Here is a 20,029-nt window from a genome sequence, read left to right on the forward strand (position 1 = left end):
TCAGTGTATACACGTAGTATTCACAAGTACACGCATAATTCTCATGCATGAATGATTATCCTCCGACGATGGCAGAAGAGTCATATCAAGATTCGGGCTCATCAATGCCTGAATACTCGGATGAAATTCGCCGAATGATTGACATTCAGATAGGAAATGATATCAAGAAACTCTCTCTTACCGAAGATATGCTTCAAAATGCACTAGACGAAAAGGCACGGATAGAACAAGAGGTAAATTTCACAGATTTGTTTTGACCTCGGTCCCATACGTTTATTTTAGCGTTGGATTTGTAAAAACTTTTTCAGTGTTCAGGTTTCGTTGAACTTGAATTGGATTTCGTATCTTGACTGTTTTCATGTTTGACATCCAATCATAAGTGACTATGTATGATGGCCTAGCTAGCAAAATATATATTAAAGGATCCAGCCTAGATCTAGACCTAGCAATAGAATATATGTAGATGAAAGATTTGTCAACGGACAACGGAACGGTTAATTTTCCCCATTATTTTTGTTGTTGTTCATAGACGTAGCCTTAGAAAGATAACCTAGCAGATAGATGGACATTGAGGTCTAGTTTTCTAGAAAAATATATGTTTTAATAAAACAATGACCATGATATATTAATGAGTATGTAAATCAGAGTAGCAGACTGATGAAGTTTGAACAAATTCTGTCGAACAAAAGGAAGTTATGATATGATTATGAATATTTGAAAGTTGTATTATCACTATCTATGCGTATGGGAACTTCAAATTGGCTGAATCATTAAAGTCACTGTGATGTAGGCAGGACAACTATCCAATTTGTTCCAACACACAAAATGATTTAAATGTCAATTTTTATTTCAAAATTTATGACTCTGGAGTCTGGAGAGTCTTTTCTCTTTACAAGACAAGTACAGTCAGTAGGCCTATACTATCAATGATATTTTTTGAGTAGTGCCCCAACGGCCAACGAAAGGGGTACTTGGGAGAAATTTATAAAGAAATCAATGTTATTTTGTACATGAATAACGGGAGAGTAGTCTATGATTATGTCACAATGCGCTGACAGAATTATCCATTTGAGATTTGCATCTATAGAGGATAGTGATCTCATATCTCAAGCATTCATAACCCTCTAACTATTGGCCCAATTTATTTCAAAGTTTCGCCAAGTTGCCAACCAGGGTTGGATTGTCCTAGTTTAAGTAAAATATCTTTCTTTGAACAATTATTATCAGTTATCAACCGCTAGCACTGAAGCCCCATCAAGAATACAGAGTGCCCTTCTAGAGGCAACAGCAGCTACGGAACGCTTGGATGACTTGACAGCAGACTACAAACAAACCAGACGTCTGGTAACGAGTCAGGTGACCCAAGCTGAGCCAATGGTGACACACCTAGTTGGTCTGACAAACCAAGTACAGGAGCTAGAGAGATGTATGGAGTACTTGAAATGGATGGCTATGGTTGAAGATCTAAGGTGAGCTCCAATCTTTACTTGTCAGAAAGCAGTTTTAGACAGACTTGGGTTGATACAAAAGGAAAAAAGTCTAAGATACGACCTAATGTACATCGCATAAAAACTCTTAATTTGCCTTTTCAAACATCTGAAATAATCAGGAAAGGATTATTTTCCTGTCATAATTGGATATACTGTACATGATTTAAAAAGAATGTAGATGGAGGAAATTATGGGTCTAACTGAAGTACATGAAATGCTACAATTCAAGCCAGACATAAATGATATTTTAAACATACAATGTACTGAAAGATTTTTTCTCCTTTTCTTCAGACTATGATCTATGTAATCTCCCATTAGACACCTCTACTGTAACCTTTGTTGTAGACCTTTTCTCTTTAGTAATGGAATTTCACCTTTCTTTCCCTCTCTCTCCTCACATCTTTTGACCAATCCGGTACCATTGCATCTTTGCCAACATTTCACATCAATTGGAACCCATTTTAAAGTACATCTCCACCTTCCTGCCTGTCTGATAAATTGATGATTTATTTTATTTATTAAATTTATTACATTTTTGAAAATGCTTTCATGTTAATGATCCAATATATTTTAAACCTATAATCTTTGCACCAATATGTATTTAACCTGTGATTTGACATCTTTGTGACACCTGACATGTAATGTGTATCTACACTAAATGAAAACTTATCAACTATTCACTTTCTTGTGAAATGAACTTTCACTGTGTGTTTGAAATATGCTGGTGCATTGTAATGCTTCCTGCAATTCATTCTTCAATTGAGATGTTAATCCATTTGATCATGAATTAACCCATTTTCTTCACAAATCTTCATTATTCATTCACTTCAAATCTTATTGCTTTTATTCTCTCTCTCTCTCTTTCCCTTTCTCTCTCTTCCTTTCTCATTGCCCTCTGCAACCATCCTACCAAAACCTATCTCATTCAAAATGTTTGCATTTGACATCCCAATTTGTGCTTTTACCTTTCTCCATCATGTTTTGATTCTTGTTTGTCCTGCTTTAACTTTTATTTAATCAAATAACCAAAATGATTTTTTATTAATGGAATAAATTGTTTACACACCCTTTCCCCTTTTTACATACTATATCTTCCATCAATCCTCTCTACTGTTCACCTTGTAAGTTTAATGTAAACCTTTTCCCCTTTGTTTTGCTCTATTCTTTTCCTATCGTTTTTTTTCTCTAATAATTTTACATGTTATTAACTTCATCCATACTGAGTTCCAATGGCTTCATTTGTAACTAAATCTGCCACCCTGTAAAGTACCATTTCTTCATTGTTTTTCCCTTCATCATTTCATCTACATGAATTGAACAATAAATCCTTGTGTCACACCTTAAATACATTCATCACCCATTCTTTGCTCCATCTTCTTGTCATTCATCCACCCATCTCTCTATCTATATATCTATCTATCCACCATTCACATATTGTGTCCATCACACTTTCCTTTCTTTCCTGCATACATGTATCGATCAAACCAAATCATCCTCCCTATCTTTCTCTCACCTTTCTTCATGCACCATTGTCTTATCAACTCTTCCATCCATCCATCCACTCTTTCATCCTCCATCCATCCATCCACCATCCATCCATCCACCTTTCATCCATCCATCCATCCATTCATCCACCCTTTTCATCCTTCATTCATCCACCCTTTTCATCCTCCGTCCATCCATCCATCCATCCTTTTCATCCTTCCCTCCATCATCAATCATGCGCTCTATCCTCTGGTGGTGTAACGCACGTACAGCACTGAAATCCAAGGCTCACTCCTGGTGAACTCAGCCCCGTTTGCCTTGTTTCACAGCTCCGTCGTCCAGCAGTCCCTGTCGGCCAATGCCATGCCCAGTGCGGTGGAACACTTTGCCAGACTTGCTAAGGTCAGCCATGCTCTACAGGGGTCAACCTGCGTTAACCTGGTGGACTTTGTGGATCGGACCGTGCTCTTCTGGCATAAGATCCTCAAGGAGAAACTAGAAAGGTCAGTTTACAAAATGAGATCATACGTACAGAATTATCCATCCATGTATCTCTTTTGAACTTTTAAGCCTCTTTAAGATATGCAGAGGTCAACCACAGTGGTTTTTTAATGATGATGTAAAGCTAACATGCTTCACATTTCTGTACCTAATACCCTTTTCTAACTGCACTGATTTTCATCGAATGCATCCGGACGCATCCGATGAAACAGCCAGTATGAAAGCAACAGAGGAGAAAAAGGCGATTAAATAGCCGATGAAAAGAAGAGAAATAGGTGATTAAATTCTCATTCTATCGGTCTGACACCGATGAAACGGCCAGTTAGAAAGCGTTCGGGAGAAAAAGGCGATTAAAACAGCGATTAAAATGGTCAAAGGTCGCAGTGTACGCGCGCTTTTTCGTAACCAGCTTTGTTTGTTGACTTATGGTTGAACATGCTGCATGCTAGCTAGATGGAGCGCGGGCTTAATAATTACGCAATAATTCTTCACTTCCGACATGGGCTCGCCACAGCGAGAGAATTTATTTGGCAGTTAGAATGCGACGGGGGAAACTACGGTTTCACCTTTGTTTACATAAGGAAAATTCAATCAGTATTTTGATCGGTGTGACTCCGATAGAAGCCAGTTTGAAAGCAGTATAACACGGATGTCACTGAATAGGCAAAGGACCGTTTTTGCAGTAACTTGTTTATTATTTTCACCTTTTTGGGGCGTTTATCCATAAATATCTATAAATTTAATAAATTTAATATAATAAGATATATTATTGCATATCATTCTATTCTGTCATGTTAATTATTAATGATAATCATTTTGAATGATTTAAATCTTTATTCCTCTGTATGAAATCAGTGAGTTTGAGGAGGTTTTGAAGTTACTTGGCTGGCCCTTTGTGTCGTCTACTGCTCCTCTCCCCGCTGCTAACCTGACTGAACTCACAGCTAAACTCAAGGTATTACTCCTACAACTCATCAAGCTACAGCTTCCGTATCCTTAGCAAATCATTGTCATACCAGGGGGTGTTTCACAAAGACTAAGATCGATTTTAAGTTGGACTTAACTATGGCAGGCCTTTCATGCCAGTATTTTCTCTCTCCATTTACTGGCATTTGTCTCTCAAGGTACGTACAAATTGTGGTCACAAATCTAAAGAATTTACCTGATTTGAAAGTTCATTATTGAAGAAAAGAAAAATTATCTTAATATCATAATTCAGAGACCAATGGTGAGAGCAACCAGTGGCATGAATGGCCTGCCATAGTTAAGTCCAACTTAAAGTCGATCTTAGTCTTTGTGAAACCTCCCCCGTTCTCTATTTTGTTGTTGTCCTGGCAAACATTGAATACTACCGGGCACTGTTTCACGAAACCGTCAGAAGTACAAGTTCACTGCCATCCCATTCAAATTGTCAAATTTAATACATGCGTTTCAATGGGTTGTTGGTGAACCTGCACTTGTGATGGTTTTGTGAAAAATTGCGTAGACGTTCAACACTGTAGTATATCATTGACACATTTATAGTTGCCCTAATATATAAGATTATGCCAAAGTAAGACGTGAGGGTGGGCTGCTTCTACTCTTGTGTTTTTTATTTGGATTTATGAATAATAATAATATATCTTGTTTATCCAGGTGTAGCCTCATCAGTATTCATACGGTTCTCCCTGAGGGCCCTGCAATAAACCATGATGCTAAAGTGCCTATCACCCAATAAATCTCATTTCTGGATATTGCATGTCTGCAGTAGGATGTCTACAGGAAGGATCTGAAATTGAAGAAATAATACTGATTTTTAGCTTTACTCTGTAGATAGAAATGTAAAATGTGTTGTGGTGTACAAATGAACCAAATCACATGAAATGGAGGTTGTATGGCTTTAGTTCAATTTCAATTTCAATTTTATTTATTTCCACAGATTCGTAAAAGACAATATAAATTACAATAAAATATAATGCATTAAAACAAATATGAACCTGCAGAGGGGGTGATAAAACACCACAGAGATTTATCGGGGATCATCCCCTGCTTAAAATTACGATATTAAAATACAATAATAGTTGAAGAGCTCTGTTCTCAGTTTCTTGGAACAAGAATGTCTTGGGTTCAAGTTCAAAGTTAGTGCAATAGTACCCTTATTAGGAGTCAGAATAGTGATAATCCCTTAACTAGGACTACAAGATTTAAGTCCCCTGGATAATTAATGGCATGTTAGCATATTCCTAGAACATGTATTTGATGATGCAATAGTCTCCTTGACTCGCTGAACTCAGAGAAGCATTGGCAGCTGAAGACGAGACATCTCAAGATTACCTCATCATTCCAGGATCAACCCCTCTGCTCCTACCTCTCCAGTTACTCCTTCAGCCTCTCAAGAAGAGATTCAAATATCACTTCTATGGCAAGAAACTCACTAACAGCATTGATAAGGTAATACTCCCTCATTCCATCCGTCATCTCCATTCTTAAAACCCCACTGTACTACTTGTAGCTACTTGCTCCTTCTATATAGAAAACAATGCCTAAGTGTACCCGTTGGTCCCCCATGATCCTCTTTTATTTATGTTAATTGAGAGCTGAGTTGATGAGATAGCCACCTGTCAGTGACCTTGCAGGGTGGTCTAATCCCGCCTTGCCAACCTAGTACAGATGGCCTTTAAAGTACCCAACTCGTTGTCAACTCATGTCACCTTTGACAGCATAGACACTTTCAATTCACTTTACATTTGACCTTTGAACTTATAGACAAGATTCATGAATTCTGGCACCTCTTTTGACCTCCAAAATTGTAGATAAGTTGTCTTACTTTGCATTAATTCATTTTAACCTTGTACACTTGATAGCATTGATAAGGCATTGACACGTATCTTGTGTCAAATCATTGACCATCGATGTATTGTCTAGCTTAGACCACCCCAAATGCAATTCTTAGGTTTCATTCATTTGAGTTGAATCAAAATCAAAATATTAAATAAATAAGCAAAAGAGAGGGGAGAAATAGTAGATCATTAGGTCATAGTCGTGACTTTTTTATGTGCAAAACACAACCAATATCAGTTCTATTTGTACTGTAATGCATACACTTACCTAATATTTCCTCAGTTATGCTACATGAGGTAGTGACTTAATCCATGTTTATTATGTGTTTGTCTTGGTTTCAGCCTGAATGGTATTTCACCCAGATATTGAATTGGATCAGAGACCATTCTGAGTTTCTTCAGAGCAATGTTCAACCAATATTAAGTGAAGACAAAACTCTCAATATAGAAGCAAGGGTAAGTTATTATAAGGATGTAGAAGTGTGAGATATATTATCAATCATTGTAGGTCTGCTTTTGAAATTTCTGAATCAATAACAGCTGAGAAAGAGCTACCTGTAAATACTTCCTTTCCTGTATCTATATGCAAAATTTAATCAGTTATCATATGTACAACATTGTAAACAAATTATGAAAAACTAAATATAGTCATAAATGTGATACATATACACATGTACACATAATATGTTTGTAATATATATGTCATACTTGCTGAAAAAGGGTACAAGCTATGTGGCTGATATTGTATTTTTATTTTATTTGAAAATCCACAAATAATTTGGCCTTTCGGTCAAGGTAGATTGCTGTAATAAATATATAAATAAAACCACATAATTTGATTTGCACTGAGATATCTCAGAGTGTAATTACAAGATCTTATATACAGTCAACCCTGCTTTAGTGACCACCTGTCTACAAGGACCACATTTGTCGTTTCCCTTGAAAATGGTTTCTCATTGAATTATGTACTAAAGGAACCTGTCTACAAAGACCACCTGTCTACATAGGCCACTTTTTGTGTTTCCCTTGGGCGGTCGCTATAGACATGTTTGACTGTATAATCTCAGTAAATCGATGCCACTATATTTTCAAACTTTGTGTTTTCAGACTGAGTTTACCCGAGGTCTTCTCCACACTGTAGCGGCCAAACTCAAACATGACATTCCAGAGCTTCTCTTCGATGACCAGCTCCTCTGCCATACCATTGATGAACTACTGCTGTTTGATAAAGAGCTGAGGAACTCTTACCACTATCCAAACAACCAACCTGGATGCTTACATATACTCACTGAACAGGCTTGCTTTGATAAGTGGATTGCTATAGAGAGACAGTGTAAGTTACAGAGCAGGGATGGATTCAATTTCATTTTCTGTGATTTACGGTAAACTATGCAGACCTAAAGACTCATCCAGACATGATGCAGTACATCCCCTTTAACCCTACAGCTCTTTCTCTTGATAGAACCTTGCAACATGTTGAAAATAAGCTTATTTCATTCATTTCTTTGATTGTATGTTGTAGTTGCAGGTCAGAAGCTGGATAATTTGTTCTCATCACCACCTGCCTATAAAGACCACTTATCTTGTCTCCCTTGGGTGGTCTTTATAGACAGGTTTTACTGTAGTTGTAACATTTTGAAAATAGGCTGATTTGATTTCTTTCTTTGATTGTATGTTGTAGTTGCAGGTCAGAAGCTGGATACTCTTTTCTCGTCGCCCTCAGCTTGGCAGTCACAGTATAAGGGTATGATGGAAGCAGATGAATCCAAGGTGCCTGAATGTGTAGAATCATTCATGACACTCTTACTCGTTATTACAGGTATGTAACATCACTCCTAGATTCTTACAAATTTAATCACAATGACATATCTCCATCCCCCCCCCCCCCCCCATCAAATGGCATGACGCTCTACTCATTATTACAGGTATGTAACATCACTCCTGCATTCTTGCATACTTACTTACAATGACATATCTCCATCCCCCCATCAAATGGCATGACGCTGTTACTCATTATTACAGGTATGTGTCATCACTTCTACATTCATTCGTATTCACTCATGATAGTGTCGCTATTAATGTTTACTGCATGACCAGATGCATTCCTTTTTTAAAACACGAAGTGCCACTACAATGTGCTAAATCTTTTCACCTTTACCACAATTTTATGATATATGTACAAGTATGAGATTTATAATGTTTACCATCTACCGGTACACATACTGTTTACCCTGGCAACTATAGGGGGGTGCAATCAACTACATACATGTACATTGTATACCTGTTTTGGTTGTTTCTCCTATCCATTATAACCCAGCCCTTGATGTATACATACAACTTTTTTTTTAAAGTGAAGGTGATTAGTTGTTGACTCCTTGTGCACTATTAAAAAGAAAAATACCAGATGCCTAATAGCAGCACAAGCTCAAAACATTGCCTGTGGATGTCTCTGCCAGTTTAAAATTGGCCTCTTTAGCCATCAGAGGTCACACAGGAGTTTCCAAAACCAAATGTAGTCTACAGTAGCTCTAGACATCCTCAAAATCAAGGCGACAACCTTTATGTTCAAATTCTTGCAAGATTTTTAATCCTTTGAGAAACCCCATCTCTTTTCAGAGCGTTACAAGGTGCTGCCGTCCCCGTCCCATCATCTCAGATTCCTTGACCTTCAGATTGACCTCTTGGATGACTTCCGGGTCAGGTTGCTTCAGGTCATGAGGCAGGAGGCATCCAATCCGCTAGGAGACCACTATGCTGCCATCTTGAATGGAGTTCATTATATCATCATGGTGCTGGGAGAATGGTCTGACCAAGTGGTGGGTGATGAGTATGTCTTCGGTTGCAGGAGAGTGGGTGGGGAGGGGGGGGGGGGATCCTGGAGGAGACCATTACCTCCTATTACCTTACCTAATACAGTGAAACTTGGTTTGCTTGGGGTCACCATAGACAGGTCCATTCCCTGGAGACTATTTCCACCCTTTATTCAATAATTTGGATTATATCCATGCAGTCTGTACCTCAAATTATTATGATCCCCCTTCCTATTTAAAAATAGATCAGTGCCCCTTGTTGGTTGTATAGACATATTTCCCACACTTTCAAGAATTTTGCCTTAATTTTAGAGTGGCACTTTTTTATTAGTTTGATTTAGTACTTTTTATGCCTCCGTTACGAAGTAGCCGGAGGCATTATGTTTTCGGGTTGTCCGTCCGTCCGTCCGTACGTACATACGTACGTCCCGTTCTTGTGATCGCGTTATCTGAAGAACCGATCGATGGATTCCTGCCAAACTTTGGTCATGTATGTATCTTGCAGAGCCGATGAACTGATTAGATTTTGGGGTCACGAGGTCAAAGGTCAAAGGTCACAGGGCTCATTAGGTATGCAAAAACAGCTCGTGATCGCGTTATCTGAAGAACCGATTGATGGATTCCTGCCAAACTTTGGTCATGTATGTATCTTGCAGAGCCAATGAACTGATTAGATTTTGGGGTCATGCGGTTAAAGGTCAAAGGCCACAGCACACATTATGTATGCAAAAACAGCTTGTGATCGCGTTATCTCAAGAACCGATTGATGGATTCCTGCCAAATTAGGTCATGTATGTTACTTGCAGAGCCAATGAACTGAGTAGATTCTTGGTTCATAAGGTCAAAGGTCAAAGATCATGGGCTCATTATGTATGCAAAAATAGCTTGTGAATGCATTCTCATTAGAACTGACAGATGGATTACTATTTAACTCAGGACATCTTGCAGAGCCAATGAACTGAGTAGATTTTAGGGTCATGAGGTCAAAGATCAAAGGGTCATATATGTATATGAGAAATTGCTTGTAATCACGATATTCCGAGAACCTGTCAATGGATTACAATTGAACTTGAATTCGAAAAATTTCTTCTGTTTTGGTTTGTAAAATTGCTCTATGACGGAGGCATCATTTTCGACTGCGCGCAGTCAAATTCCATCTAGTTTTATATGTATATTATTGAATTCTCAGGGTTAATTAGAGTCTGGTAACATAAATTAATTTTTTGTTTTATAAACATGTTACAAATTTGTATAACACGGTACTACATATAGAAGTTTCAAATAGTACTTTGATTAAATTCCAGACCATATATTAACTGTTGATTATTGATTCTCTCTATACCCTTCTGCAGTTCTTCTTGCAGCTACAGTACTTTGGGAAGGAGCAATCTCGTATGGAGAGTCTCAATGCACAGCTAGCAGAAGGGAAGTCCCCAAGCTTACCAACGGTAAGACCCATCATATCATAGTACACCAGGGGGGTGTTTCACAAAGATCCTAAGTCAAACTTAACTCTAAGTTGGACTTAAAAAATTATGGAGAGCCATTTGTAGCCTTGAAATAAAATATATTCAAAAGTAAAAATTCAAGTATTTTAGACTTTTCATAAATTCCACATCAAGAACATGGAATCTCCTTGATAATAGAAAGTATGAATGATTTGAATCAACCCTTTATGCCTTTTAAAAAAACTTTTGCAAAATATTTTCAAACATGCTAACAGCTTTCCATAATCATTAAGTCCAACTTAGAGATAAGTTCAACTTAGGATCTTTGTGAAACACCCCCCTGCATATTATGACAAAGAAATCGAAACATCCAATCAAAACTACCAATAGAAGAATAATTTTGATATCATTTCTTATTTCTAAATGTAGAAACTCCAGTTGAACCAATGAAGATATCGTGTTCTACTAAGAGCAATTATAGATATTGTATTCAGAGAAGTCTACCTTTTCACCATTTGCTCTTATGTTTGATTTGTAACTTATTTGTGATTTTGAGATACATAAATAACAGAAATATAAGGGTGAAGAAAACTGAGTTTTTATTAATACATTAATACAAAAACTAGGCTTGATTCAAGTTGAACTCTTATATTGCCATATATATATCAGTTTCTGCTCTAAAAGTAAATTGCAAAGAATATTGGTGAATCGATGCTAATGTCTTATTAGAGTAGAACAAGATACATTCATGGAAGGCAAGATTTCAATCAATCTAATTAATTCTTCTTTAGTACTAATATAGGTTTCACAGCTCCAGGTAGGCGAAGGTAGGGTAATTGAATTATCAGAAACTCATCTGTAAAGACTTGTAATGTATATTAGATGCCTGTATATGGTATCATTTTGCAATAATTTGATTTGCTTTGATCTATAAAAGCATGCCAACACACTGTTTTTTCTATATTTGTTTGAAATGGAGTTTTACTAATAAAGTTCTCACTTTCTTATAACAAAAAAATATATATGTAAGATAATTTCCTAATTCTAATTTTGTAGTCATTTACCCGAAAATGGCCTTGTAAGTTTGGTGCTCTCTCAGCTAAGGGTGATTAATTCCACCCCTTACCCCCTGGTCTTGGCCATGGAGCGCTAGAAACTTTTAGAACTTGGCATACAGATAGAGTATCTAATATAGAAGCAGCCCATGAAGTTTCATGTCTATATCTCATTTGCAATTGTGAAAGAAACGGTGTGGAATCAATCAGAAAAAGGTTGATCACCTAGCATATAAATATTTGTGTGTACTGCAAGGTTCTGGAATCATCACAATGATAAGAAGTTTGGCCCAGTCTTGGTAAAGTAACAAGCACTGTACACAGAAAGATGTATATGACTACACAAGCATGTGGGATAAATATGAGGCCCACATTTTTAAGCTTGCATAATAACAATGAAAAAGCTCACAAATTATTTTTCACCTCTTCCCAGAGCTCACCCCTCCATTTAAACCATAATGACACTGTCAGTAATATGATAATGTATCTTTAAGTGAGAACCATTTTGTCTAATTCGAATTACAGCATTATTTAGCCAAATCTATATAGAATATACCAAGAATAGATCCTAATATAATGTGCCTCTACGCGCTAATCATGATTTGGCAACAATTTTTTTCTTTATTGTTCTTTTTGTTTTCAATTTAATAATAATAATATACTGTATTTATGTAGCACATATGGCAATATGTCTCTATGCACTGTAAGAAAGAGTAAGAAGGAAAGGTGGATAGAGTAACATAAGAAGAGTGAGACATGCTCAACATACTTTCTCTCGTTAACATTGGAAAGTATTTTTGAAAAGAAATGTTTTAAGATGCACCTTAAAGTGTGTCAACAGTATCACAGTTTTTTAGATTTTCTGGTAATTTATTCCAAAGTTCGACCGATGCAACCTGAAAAGAGCGAGACCCATAGAATTTATTATTTATTTGTGGAATGGTGAGGAGAGACTTTAAGGGAAGATCTGAGGGTTCTAGTAGATGCAGTAGTATTAGCAAAATACACAGTTATAAAATTCAAGACAGTTGTTGAGCAAATACCTAAAAAGTTTTGAAGAAAGATTGAGAGTGCTGCAAGCAGCTGTCAGGCGCTCAACAGTACAACTAATTTTATTTCTTCTTTCCTTATCACCTTTTCTCCCTCTGTACAGTTACTTGCTGGCAGTCCTACTGAAGCCCTGTCAGGGACGGTCTTTGATGAGATTCTCTCCTTGTTTGAGCTACTCTGTCAGGATATGTGTTCCACCATAGAGAAGAGAGTAGTCAATGAAATCAAGGACAAGGCCAGAGCTTATCAGAAAGAAAAGTAAGAATCTCTCAACATTTATTATTACAGTCAAACCTGCTTTAACAAACAACTGTATAGAAAGACCACCTGTCTACAAAGACCACCTGTCTACAAAGACCACTGTCTACAAAGACCACATGTATAGAAAGACCACCTGTCTACAAAGACCACTGTCTACAAAGACCACCTGTCTACAAAGACCACATGTATAGAAAGACCACCTGTCTACAAAGACCACATGTATAGAAAGACCACCTGTCTACAAAGACCACACGTATAGAAAGACCACCTGTCTACAAAGACCACATGTATAGAAAGACCACCTGTCTACAAAGACCACTGTCTACAAAGACCACATGTCAACAAAGACCACATGTATAGAAAGACCACCTGTCTACAAAGACCACATGTATAGAAAGACCACCTGTCTACAAAGACCACTGTCTACAAAGACCACATGTCAACAAAGACCACATGTATAGAAAGACCACCTGTCTACAAAGACCACATGTATAGAAAGACCACCTGTCTACAAAGACCACTGTCTACAAAGACCACATGTCAACAAAGACCACATGTATAGAAAGACCACCTGTCTACAAAGACCACATGTATAGAAAGACCACCTGTCTACAAAGACCACTGTCTACAAAGACCACATGTCAACAAAGACCACATGTATAGAAAGACCACCTGTCTACAAAGACCACATGTATAGAAAGACCACCTGTCTACAAAGACCACACGTATAGAAAGACCACCTGTCTACAAAGACCACATGTATAGAAAGACCACCTGTCTACAAAGACCACTGTCTACAAAGACCACATGTCAACAAAGACCACATGTATAGAAAGACCACCTGTCTACAAAGACCACATGTATAGAAAGACCACCTGTCTACAAAGACCACACGTATAGAAAGACCACCTGTCTACAAAGACCACATGTATAGAAAGACCACCTGTCTACAAAGACCACTGTCTACAAAGACCACATGTCAACAAAGACCACATGTATAGAAAGACCACCTGTCTACAAAGACCACATGTATAGAAAGACCACCTGTCTACAAAGACCACTGTCTACAAAGACCACATGTCAACAAAGACCACATGTATAGAAAGACCACCTGTCTACAAAGACCACATGTATAGAAAGACCACCTGTCTACAAAGACCACTGTCTACAAAGACCACATGTCAACAAAGACCACATGTATAGAAAGACCACCTGTCTACAAAGACCACATGTATAGAAAGACCACCTGTCTACAAAGACCACACGTATAGAAAGACCACCTGTCTACAAAGACCACATGTATAGAAAGACCACCTGTCTACAAAGACCACTGTCTACAAAGACCACATGTCAACAAAGACCACATGTATAGAAAGACCACCTGTCTACAAAGACCACATGTATAGAAAGACCACCTGTCTACAAAGACCACTGTCTACAAAGACCACATGTCAACAAAGACCACACGTATAGAAAGACCACATGTCTACAAAGACCACATGTATAGAAAGACCACATGTCAACAAAGACCACATGTATAGAAAGACCACCTGTCTACAAAGACCACATGTATAGAAAGACCACCTGTCTACAAAGACCACATGTATAGAAAGACCACCTGTCTACAAAGACCACTGTCTACAAAGACCACATGTCAACAAAGACCACATGTATAGAAAGACCACATGTCTACAAAGACCACATGTATAGAAAGACCACATGTCAACAAAGACCACATGTATAGAAAGACCACCTGTCTACAAAGACCACATGTATAGAAAGACCACCTGTCTACAAAGACCACTGTCTACAAAGACCACATGTCAACAAAGACCACACGTATAGAAAGACCACCTGTCTACAAAGACCACATTTTTTGTTTCCCTTGAAATGGTTTCTCAATGAAACATGTACTTAAAGAATCTATACATAAAGACCACCTGCCTATAAAGACCACTTTTCTTGTCTTCCTTGGGTGGTCTTTAAAGACAGGTTTCACTGTATCACAGTATTGCTACAAGTAGAGATGGAGACTCCTGAAATAAGGTTTGAGCAATAGGCTTATGTAATGTAACCAAATTTAAAGTATACGTCTTTGTGAAGTGCCTCGATACAAACTATTTTTATTCACCTGAAGAATAATAGTATCTCAACAGTTATGGCTTGCCCTACCTAGCAACACTTAATACATGCAGTTTGCATTCTGACTATTGAAATACTATTATTCTTCAGGTGAATTAAATAGTTTGTATCGAGGCACTTCACAAAGACTTATTCATTAAATTTGGTTACGTTATGATAATGGCATATTACAACTAGATATTGATTTAGATCTAGTTTGTTACTTCCTCTAAATTTATAGCTAGCTAAAAAAATATTTGACTGATTCATCTAATTGGTTTCAATTAAGATCTGTGTGAGTGCAAATGAAATGTTGTTTAGATCTACGAACATGTAAGGTAGAAAACTATGATTAATCTAGTACATGTAACCAAGTCTAATACCTAAGTGTAACTTCGGCCCGCTCCACAGACTATCATGATTTTTAGAGATCAGGGCCCCCGTCTTCTGAAGAGTTGCGATTGATCAGAATCAATCACAAATTTGCCAATCAAAAGCAAGTTTGCAGTCCTCTATCTCTAATGTACATAGTTGCGATTGATATGAATCGCAAATAAGATGTAATTAATTGTCACTATTTATAAGACAGGGCCCAGATCTATCTTCTTTGATCGACCTTGATTGACCTCGCCTTGTGGTATTGTATCACTTTCCTATGGGGATGATGAAAAGATATACTCTGCCTGAACTTCAGATACAAGTCAAATCTTAAGGGGTTTCAGAGTGTCTTTAGAGGGGGTTTGGAGGCAATGCCCTCCCCTCCCCAGGAAATAGATAGTTGCTGTCACCTCAACCCCGAAGATTTCACAAGAGCTCCGATATAGGCTGTGTGTATTCAGAAAAGGTACCATTCTTACATGTACATGTAGAACCAACCTTGCCAGACTCCTAACAGTGTAATTCACTGAAAGCATGATGACTAATATTTCAAGTAATCTCTGGAATGTGACTGAAGTACTTTGGTACAAAAAAGAGGACAGGAAAAAACAAGATAGATTGCAGAAAATCTCTTCTGTTGCAATAATTCCTTATAGAATATATGATGTCCTTGGGGGTTATTGTCCATTAGGTACATGTGGTCACGTATCATATCGGGTGCCTCTGGACTTGTATATAGCAATACCCTTTCTGTGGTAACCATGTCGTGGACTCATTTCATCCATGAAGAATATTGGCGTCATGTGAAGGATTGAGGCTTACCACAGCTATATATAAATATTTATGTTTTATCTATGTTTGTTTGATTTGCTTTTTATCTGGTTTGATATATGCATTGTTTAACTTCTTGATCATGGGTTGTGTTACGTTGCTAGATATACATGTAAGTGTAGATGTAGCTTTAATTATAGAAAGATATCACCTTAGAGAGGGAAAATGAAGCCCAAGCTTTATCTGGGACAGATCCCCTGAAGAAAAAAGTTATAAAAAATGTAATCAAATCCAATAATTGGAAGGGAAAAAAATTCTTTCCTTTATAGCTCCTAAACATTAAACTTGAATTGAACAGGCCTGATAACAACCTGATTTAAATCGGTTTCCCAATTTTTAAAAAAAAAATCCAGATTCTTTCCCAATTTTTTTTTTCTTCCCGATTTAAAAAAAAAAAAAAAAAAAAAATCCAGATTTTTTTTTCTTTTTTTTTCTTCCCTATTTTAGCCTGATTTTCCCAATTTTGCCCTTATCTTCTCTATTCTTTCCTATTTTGCCCTATTTTTTCCCAATTTTCTTACACGAAAGGGGGGAATGTTGTTAGATGCCATTTTTTCTCTTCTTTGTTTTTTACTCAAGGGGGGCGTGGTTGAGGGGAAAACAAAAATTTTTTTTTTTTTTTTAGTGCTCACTTTAGTGCTGAATTCATTTCCTGAACTCCATTTCAAAAACGTATAAACAGTATTAGGACACCAGTTGTCTGGCTTCTTCCTGATTGTTTTTTTTTTCAGTTGTTAATACCAGAATAAATTTTGCTTCAAGGAGTATAGAGTATATCATCTGGTAGTTTTTTTTAAGGGATACATTATACCAGTGCCTCAGGATAATCTCTGACTTGTTGTTACATTGTTTAGTATACGTGAGAGTCGGTGCCTACTTTGGAAATGGAGTCAGTTACATATAGAGAGTATGTCAGTCATGGATGTTAGTCGTATGTTAGTTGTGGATACACTATACCATTGCCTTAGGATAATCCATTCTGATTTATGTTAGTCATGGATGCAGAGAGCATCAATATTTCACAAATAGTATAAGAGTTATAAATGGAACTCTATTCCTCTGTTTTTTAGAACTGAAAGAGTTTGATTTGTTTAGAGAGCAATTGAAAATAGTGCAATGGATATACAGTGCGTCCCAGAAAAAAGAAACCTAGAAATATCAATGTTTTATCATAACGTAATCACAAATATAATTGATAAATGACATATGTAAAGCTTAGATCCTCCTCTTTTATTTGATTCAACTCATTTGATGCACATTTAATGCATGACTGATTAAAATGAATTTGAAGAAAGGGAACAAAAAAATTCATTTGGTGGACGGTATCTGAATTTCAAAGAGAAAATCACATTTTTAGAAAGCTCAGTTGCTGCCCTTTGATATGACACCTCAATCAGGAAAAATGAGCAAGGAATAACAAAGTTCTGTTAGTTTAAAGTAATGCTTGCATTTCCATAATTTTATTAAACAAATTCGTTTTCACGGGCTGCCTGCCGTAGCAACAAGCAAAATTTATTCCATTTCGTTGACAATCAGCCGTGCATGAAGTCTTTCATCTATGGCTGATCGTCAACGAAACGGAGTTAAGTCTTTTGTCAATTCTGTTTGTTGCTTATTTGAAACACAAAAGAAAAAAGCTGTTAACACGGAAAATAAGACAGAGGGAGCAAAGAGGGGGGGGGGGCATGAAAGAAAGGAAATCAAAGAAGAAATCACTACAAGATTAAAAAAGAACAGATTCAAGTTTCTTAGAAAAGAGTTGAAGTATGAACATATGTAATGGACCAAATGTAACTTGCAACTAATGTATCATTGTTTCAAACCAGATTTAGATTTCATTTTGTCTCATGTCATTATCTGTTTGTGATATGTTGGTGTTTTGCAGAGTCTTTTTCTGGTATTCTGGAGTCCTAGAAAAGAATGATGAATGTTGATCACTTCTGAGAAAGCAATTGCCCTGCAGTAGTTCCCAATATTGATCAAGTTACACTGTTCTTTGTCTTCTTCTTTTCACATGACATGTACATGTATACCAGGTAGTATACTTTTGCAAAGTTCACAGATACATGCAAATTTAACTGTTTTTAAAGATAAACTTAAGTTCTGGTAAAAAAAGAAAATGAATTCTCACAGAATCTAACAAAACTTACACTAAATGTTCAAGATTACAAATAAATGACATGTGCCAAACAATTTTGGAAGAAAATGTATACTGGCTGAGTAATGAGCATAGAAAGATAAGGAAATCAGGGTAGTACTAGCCCCGACACCATGTGTGTTGTCCCATATACATCTTTCTGTGTAAGTGATTGTTACTTTACCAAGACTCTGCCAAATTTATGATGATTTTGATGACTCCAGAACCTTGCATTACACACCATTAATTACTTACATGCTATATGATCAACTTTTCTGATCCATTCCACACCTTTTCTTTCACAATGCAATCGCATTACCAGAACTCAAGTTTATCTTTAAGCTCATACAGTTAACAACTACATTATTCATACTCTTTCCAAGTTTTTAAATGTTTTAAGTACCTGTATTTGAAAAATTGATTTGTCCTTCTGTGTCTTGAGAATGTGACAAATTAAAGTTCATATGTAAAAATATCCAACAAAGGCTCTAATTTAATCAGTCCATCTTTCATTTTTGAGTTATGAGAAACAACAAAAATATACAGCAAATTGTAATACAAGGAGTATGAATAATCTAGTCTTTAGCTACACATGTCCTGGTATTGGTCATATGTCCCCCCCCCCCCTAGCATTCCATTTCATGTTGTTTGTATAAATGAGGAAGAGAAACAGGAACACGAATCAAAGAACCATGAAACATTTCCAGCCTTCCATCCATGAAATCTAGATGTGGTGTGAACTTCCTCAGTGTTGTCGTTTTGATGTGATTCTACCTAGAGGGGTGTTATTCATTCCCTTTCTATTTGTACGCACCCCATGGAATTGAAGATAATGAGAAATGACTAGGATGCCTGGAGATCTAACATTCTGTTTACATGGATACAAGTTTCTAGATCTTCAGCCCTTGGGGACAAGAAGCAGAGGGAGTGTTTTGTTTTGTTTTGTTTAATGTTCTATTATAGAGGGGTAGGGTAGGGGTAGTGTCCCAAATTTCATCAGGTCACAATGGGAATGTAGTAGTGGTACTTTTTAAAGCGATCAACAAATTATATTTCTTTTTTATACTTTTAAAATAGTGATTTCTCTGGAGTGACTTTTAATGGGGTCACAGGTTTCATGTTGATGTAACAAAACAAATCTGTCATTGATATATCTGTTTTTGTGGATCTCCCAATTGCCATTGCTTACATTAAATATAAATGTGAATTTAAATTTTATAAATGTTTTTCCAAGGGTAGAGAAGACATCAAAATATATGTAACGTAAACAAGCATTATCGTGTCAGTATTCACTTTGAAACAGATCTGTAGTGTAATATAATTTCTCCATTTCTTGATAAAAAAATGTTCATACTCATTTGCTTTAATAAGCCCTGCTTAATAAAGCAGCAACTAATGTATGCAAAGAAATTCCATGTGTATAAGTGATATTATACATGGATGTTGACATGGGGAGAGCGTTAAAATGTGTTCGATCAATGAAATAATGATGTTTTTGCTTGTACATGGTTATGTTTTATGATTTGTATCCATCTATTATATCTTCCTATGAACAGGTGGTTTTCCATGCCCTCTCCGAAGGACTTCATAGTACCAGCACTGTCCATGACAGCTTGTGATATGCTGCAGAGTCTGAAAGAGAG

The 20,029-nt window shown here is 36.8% G+C and overlaps 1 protein-coding gene across 3 annotated transcripts in view; it reads left to right on the forward strand.

The window, feature by feature from the left end:
• Positions 1-32: 32 nt before the first annotated feature.
• The window catches only part of LOC578742 (RAD50-interacting protein 1), a 21,692-nt gene continuing 1,695 nt past the window's right edge, over positions 33-20,029 (forward strand). For 2 of the 3 annotated variants that reach the window (XR_004064054.1, XM_030984882.1), the window contains exons 1-12: positions 33-233; positions 1,228-1,469; positions 3,248-3,478; positions 4,332-4,466; positions 5,750-5,906; positions 6,638-6,751; positions 7,403-7,628; positions 7,977-8,114; positions 8,912-9,111; positions 10,458-10,553; positions 12,762-12,916; positions 19,943-20,029. The exon at positions 19,943-20,029 is cut by the window's right edge and continues 94 nt beyond it. Coding sequence is in view for 2 of the 3 variants with exons in the window: in XM_030984882.1 (XP_030840742.1) it covers positions 48-233; positions 1,228-1,469; positions 3,248-3,478; positions 4,332-4,466; positions 5,750-5,906; positions 6,638-6,751; positions 7,403-7,628; positions 7,977-8,114; positions 8,912-9,111; positions 10,458-10,553; positions 12,762-12,916; positions 19,943-20,029 (1,967 nt within the window). In the remaining variant the exon portion in view is untranslated. The remainder of the gene's footprint in view (positions 234-1,227; positions 1,470-3,247; positions 3,479-4,331; positions 4,467-5,749; positions 5,907-6,637; positions 6,752-7,402; positions 7,629-7,976; positions 8,115-8,911; positions 9,112-10,457; positions 10,554-12,761; positions 12,917-19,942) is intronic. The other variant, XM_030984883.1, reaches the window with a different exon arrangement.

This window comes from Strongylocentrotus purpuratus, unplaced genomic scaffold (genome assembly GCF_000002235.5).
Source record: "Strongylocentrotus purpuratus isolate Spur 01 unplaced genomic scaffold, Spur_5.0 spur5_scaffold_14, whole genome shotgun sequence".
Lineage (NCBI taxonomy): Eukaryota > Metazoa > Echinodermata > Echinoidea > Camarodonta > Strongylocentrotidae > Strongylocentrotus > Strongylocentrotus purpuratus.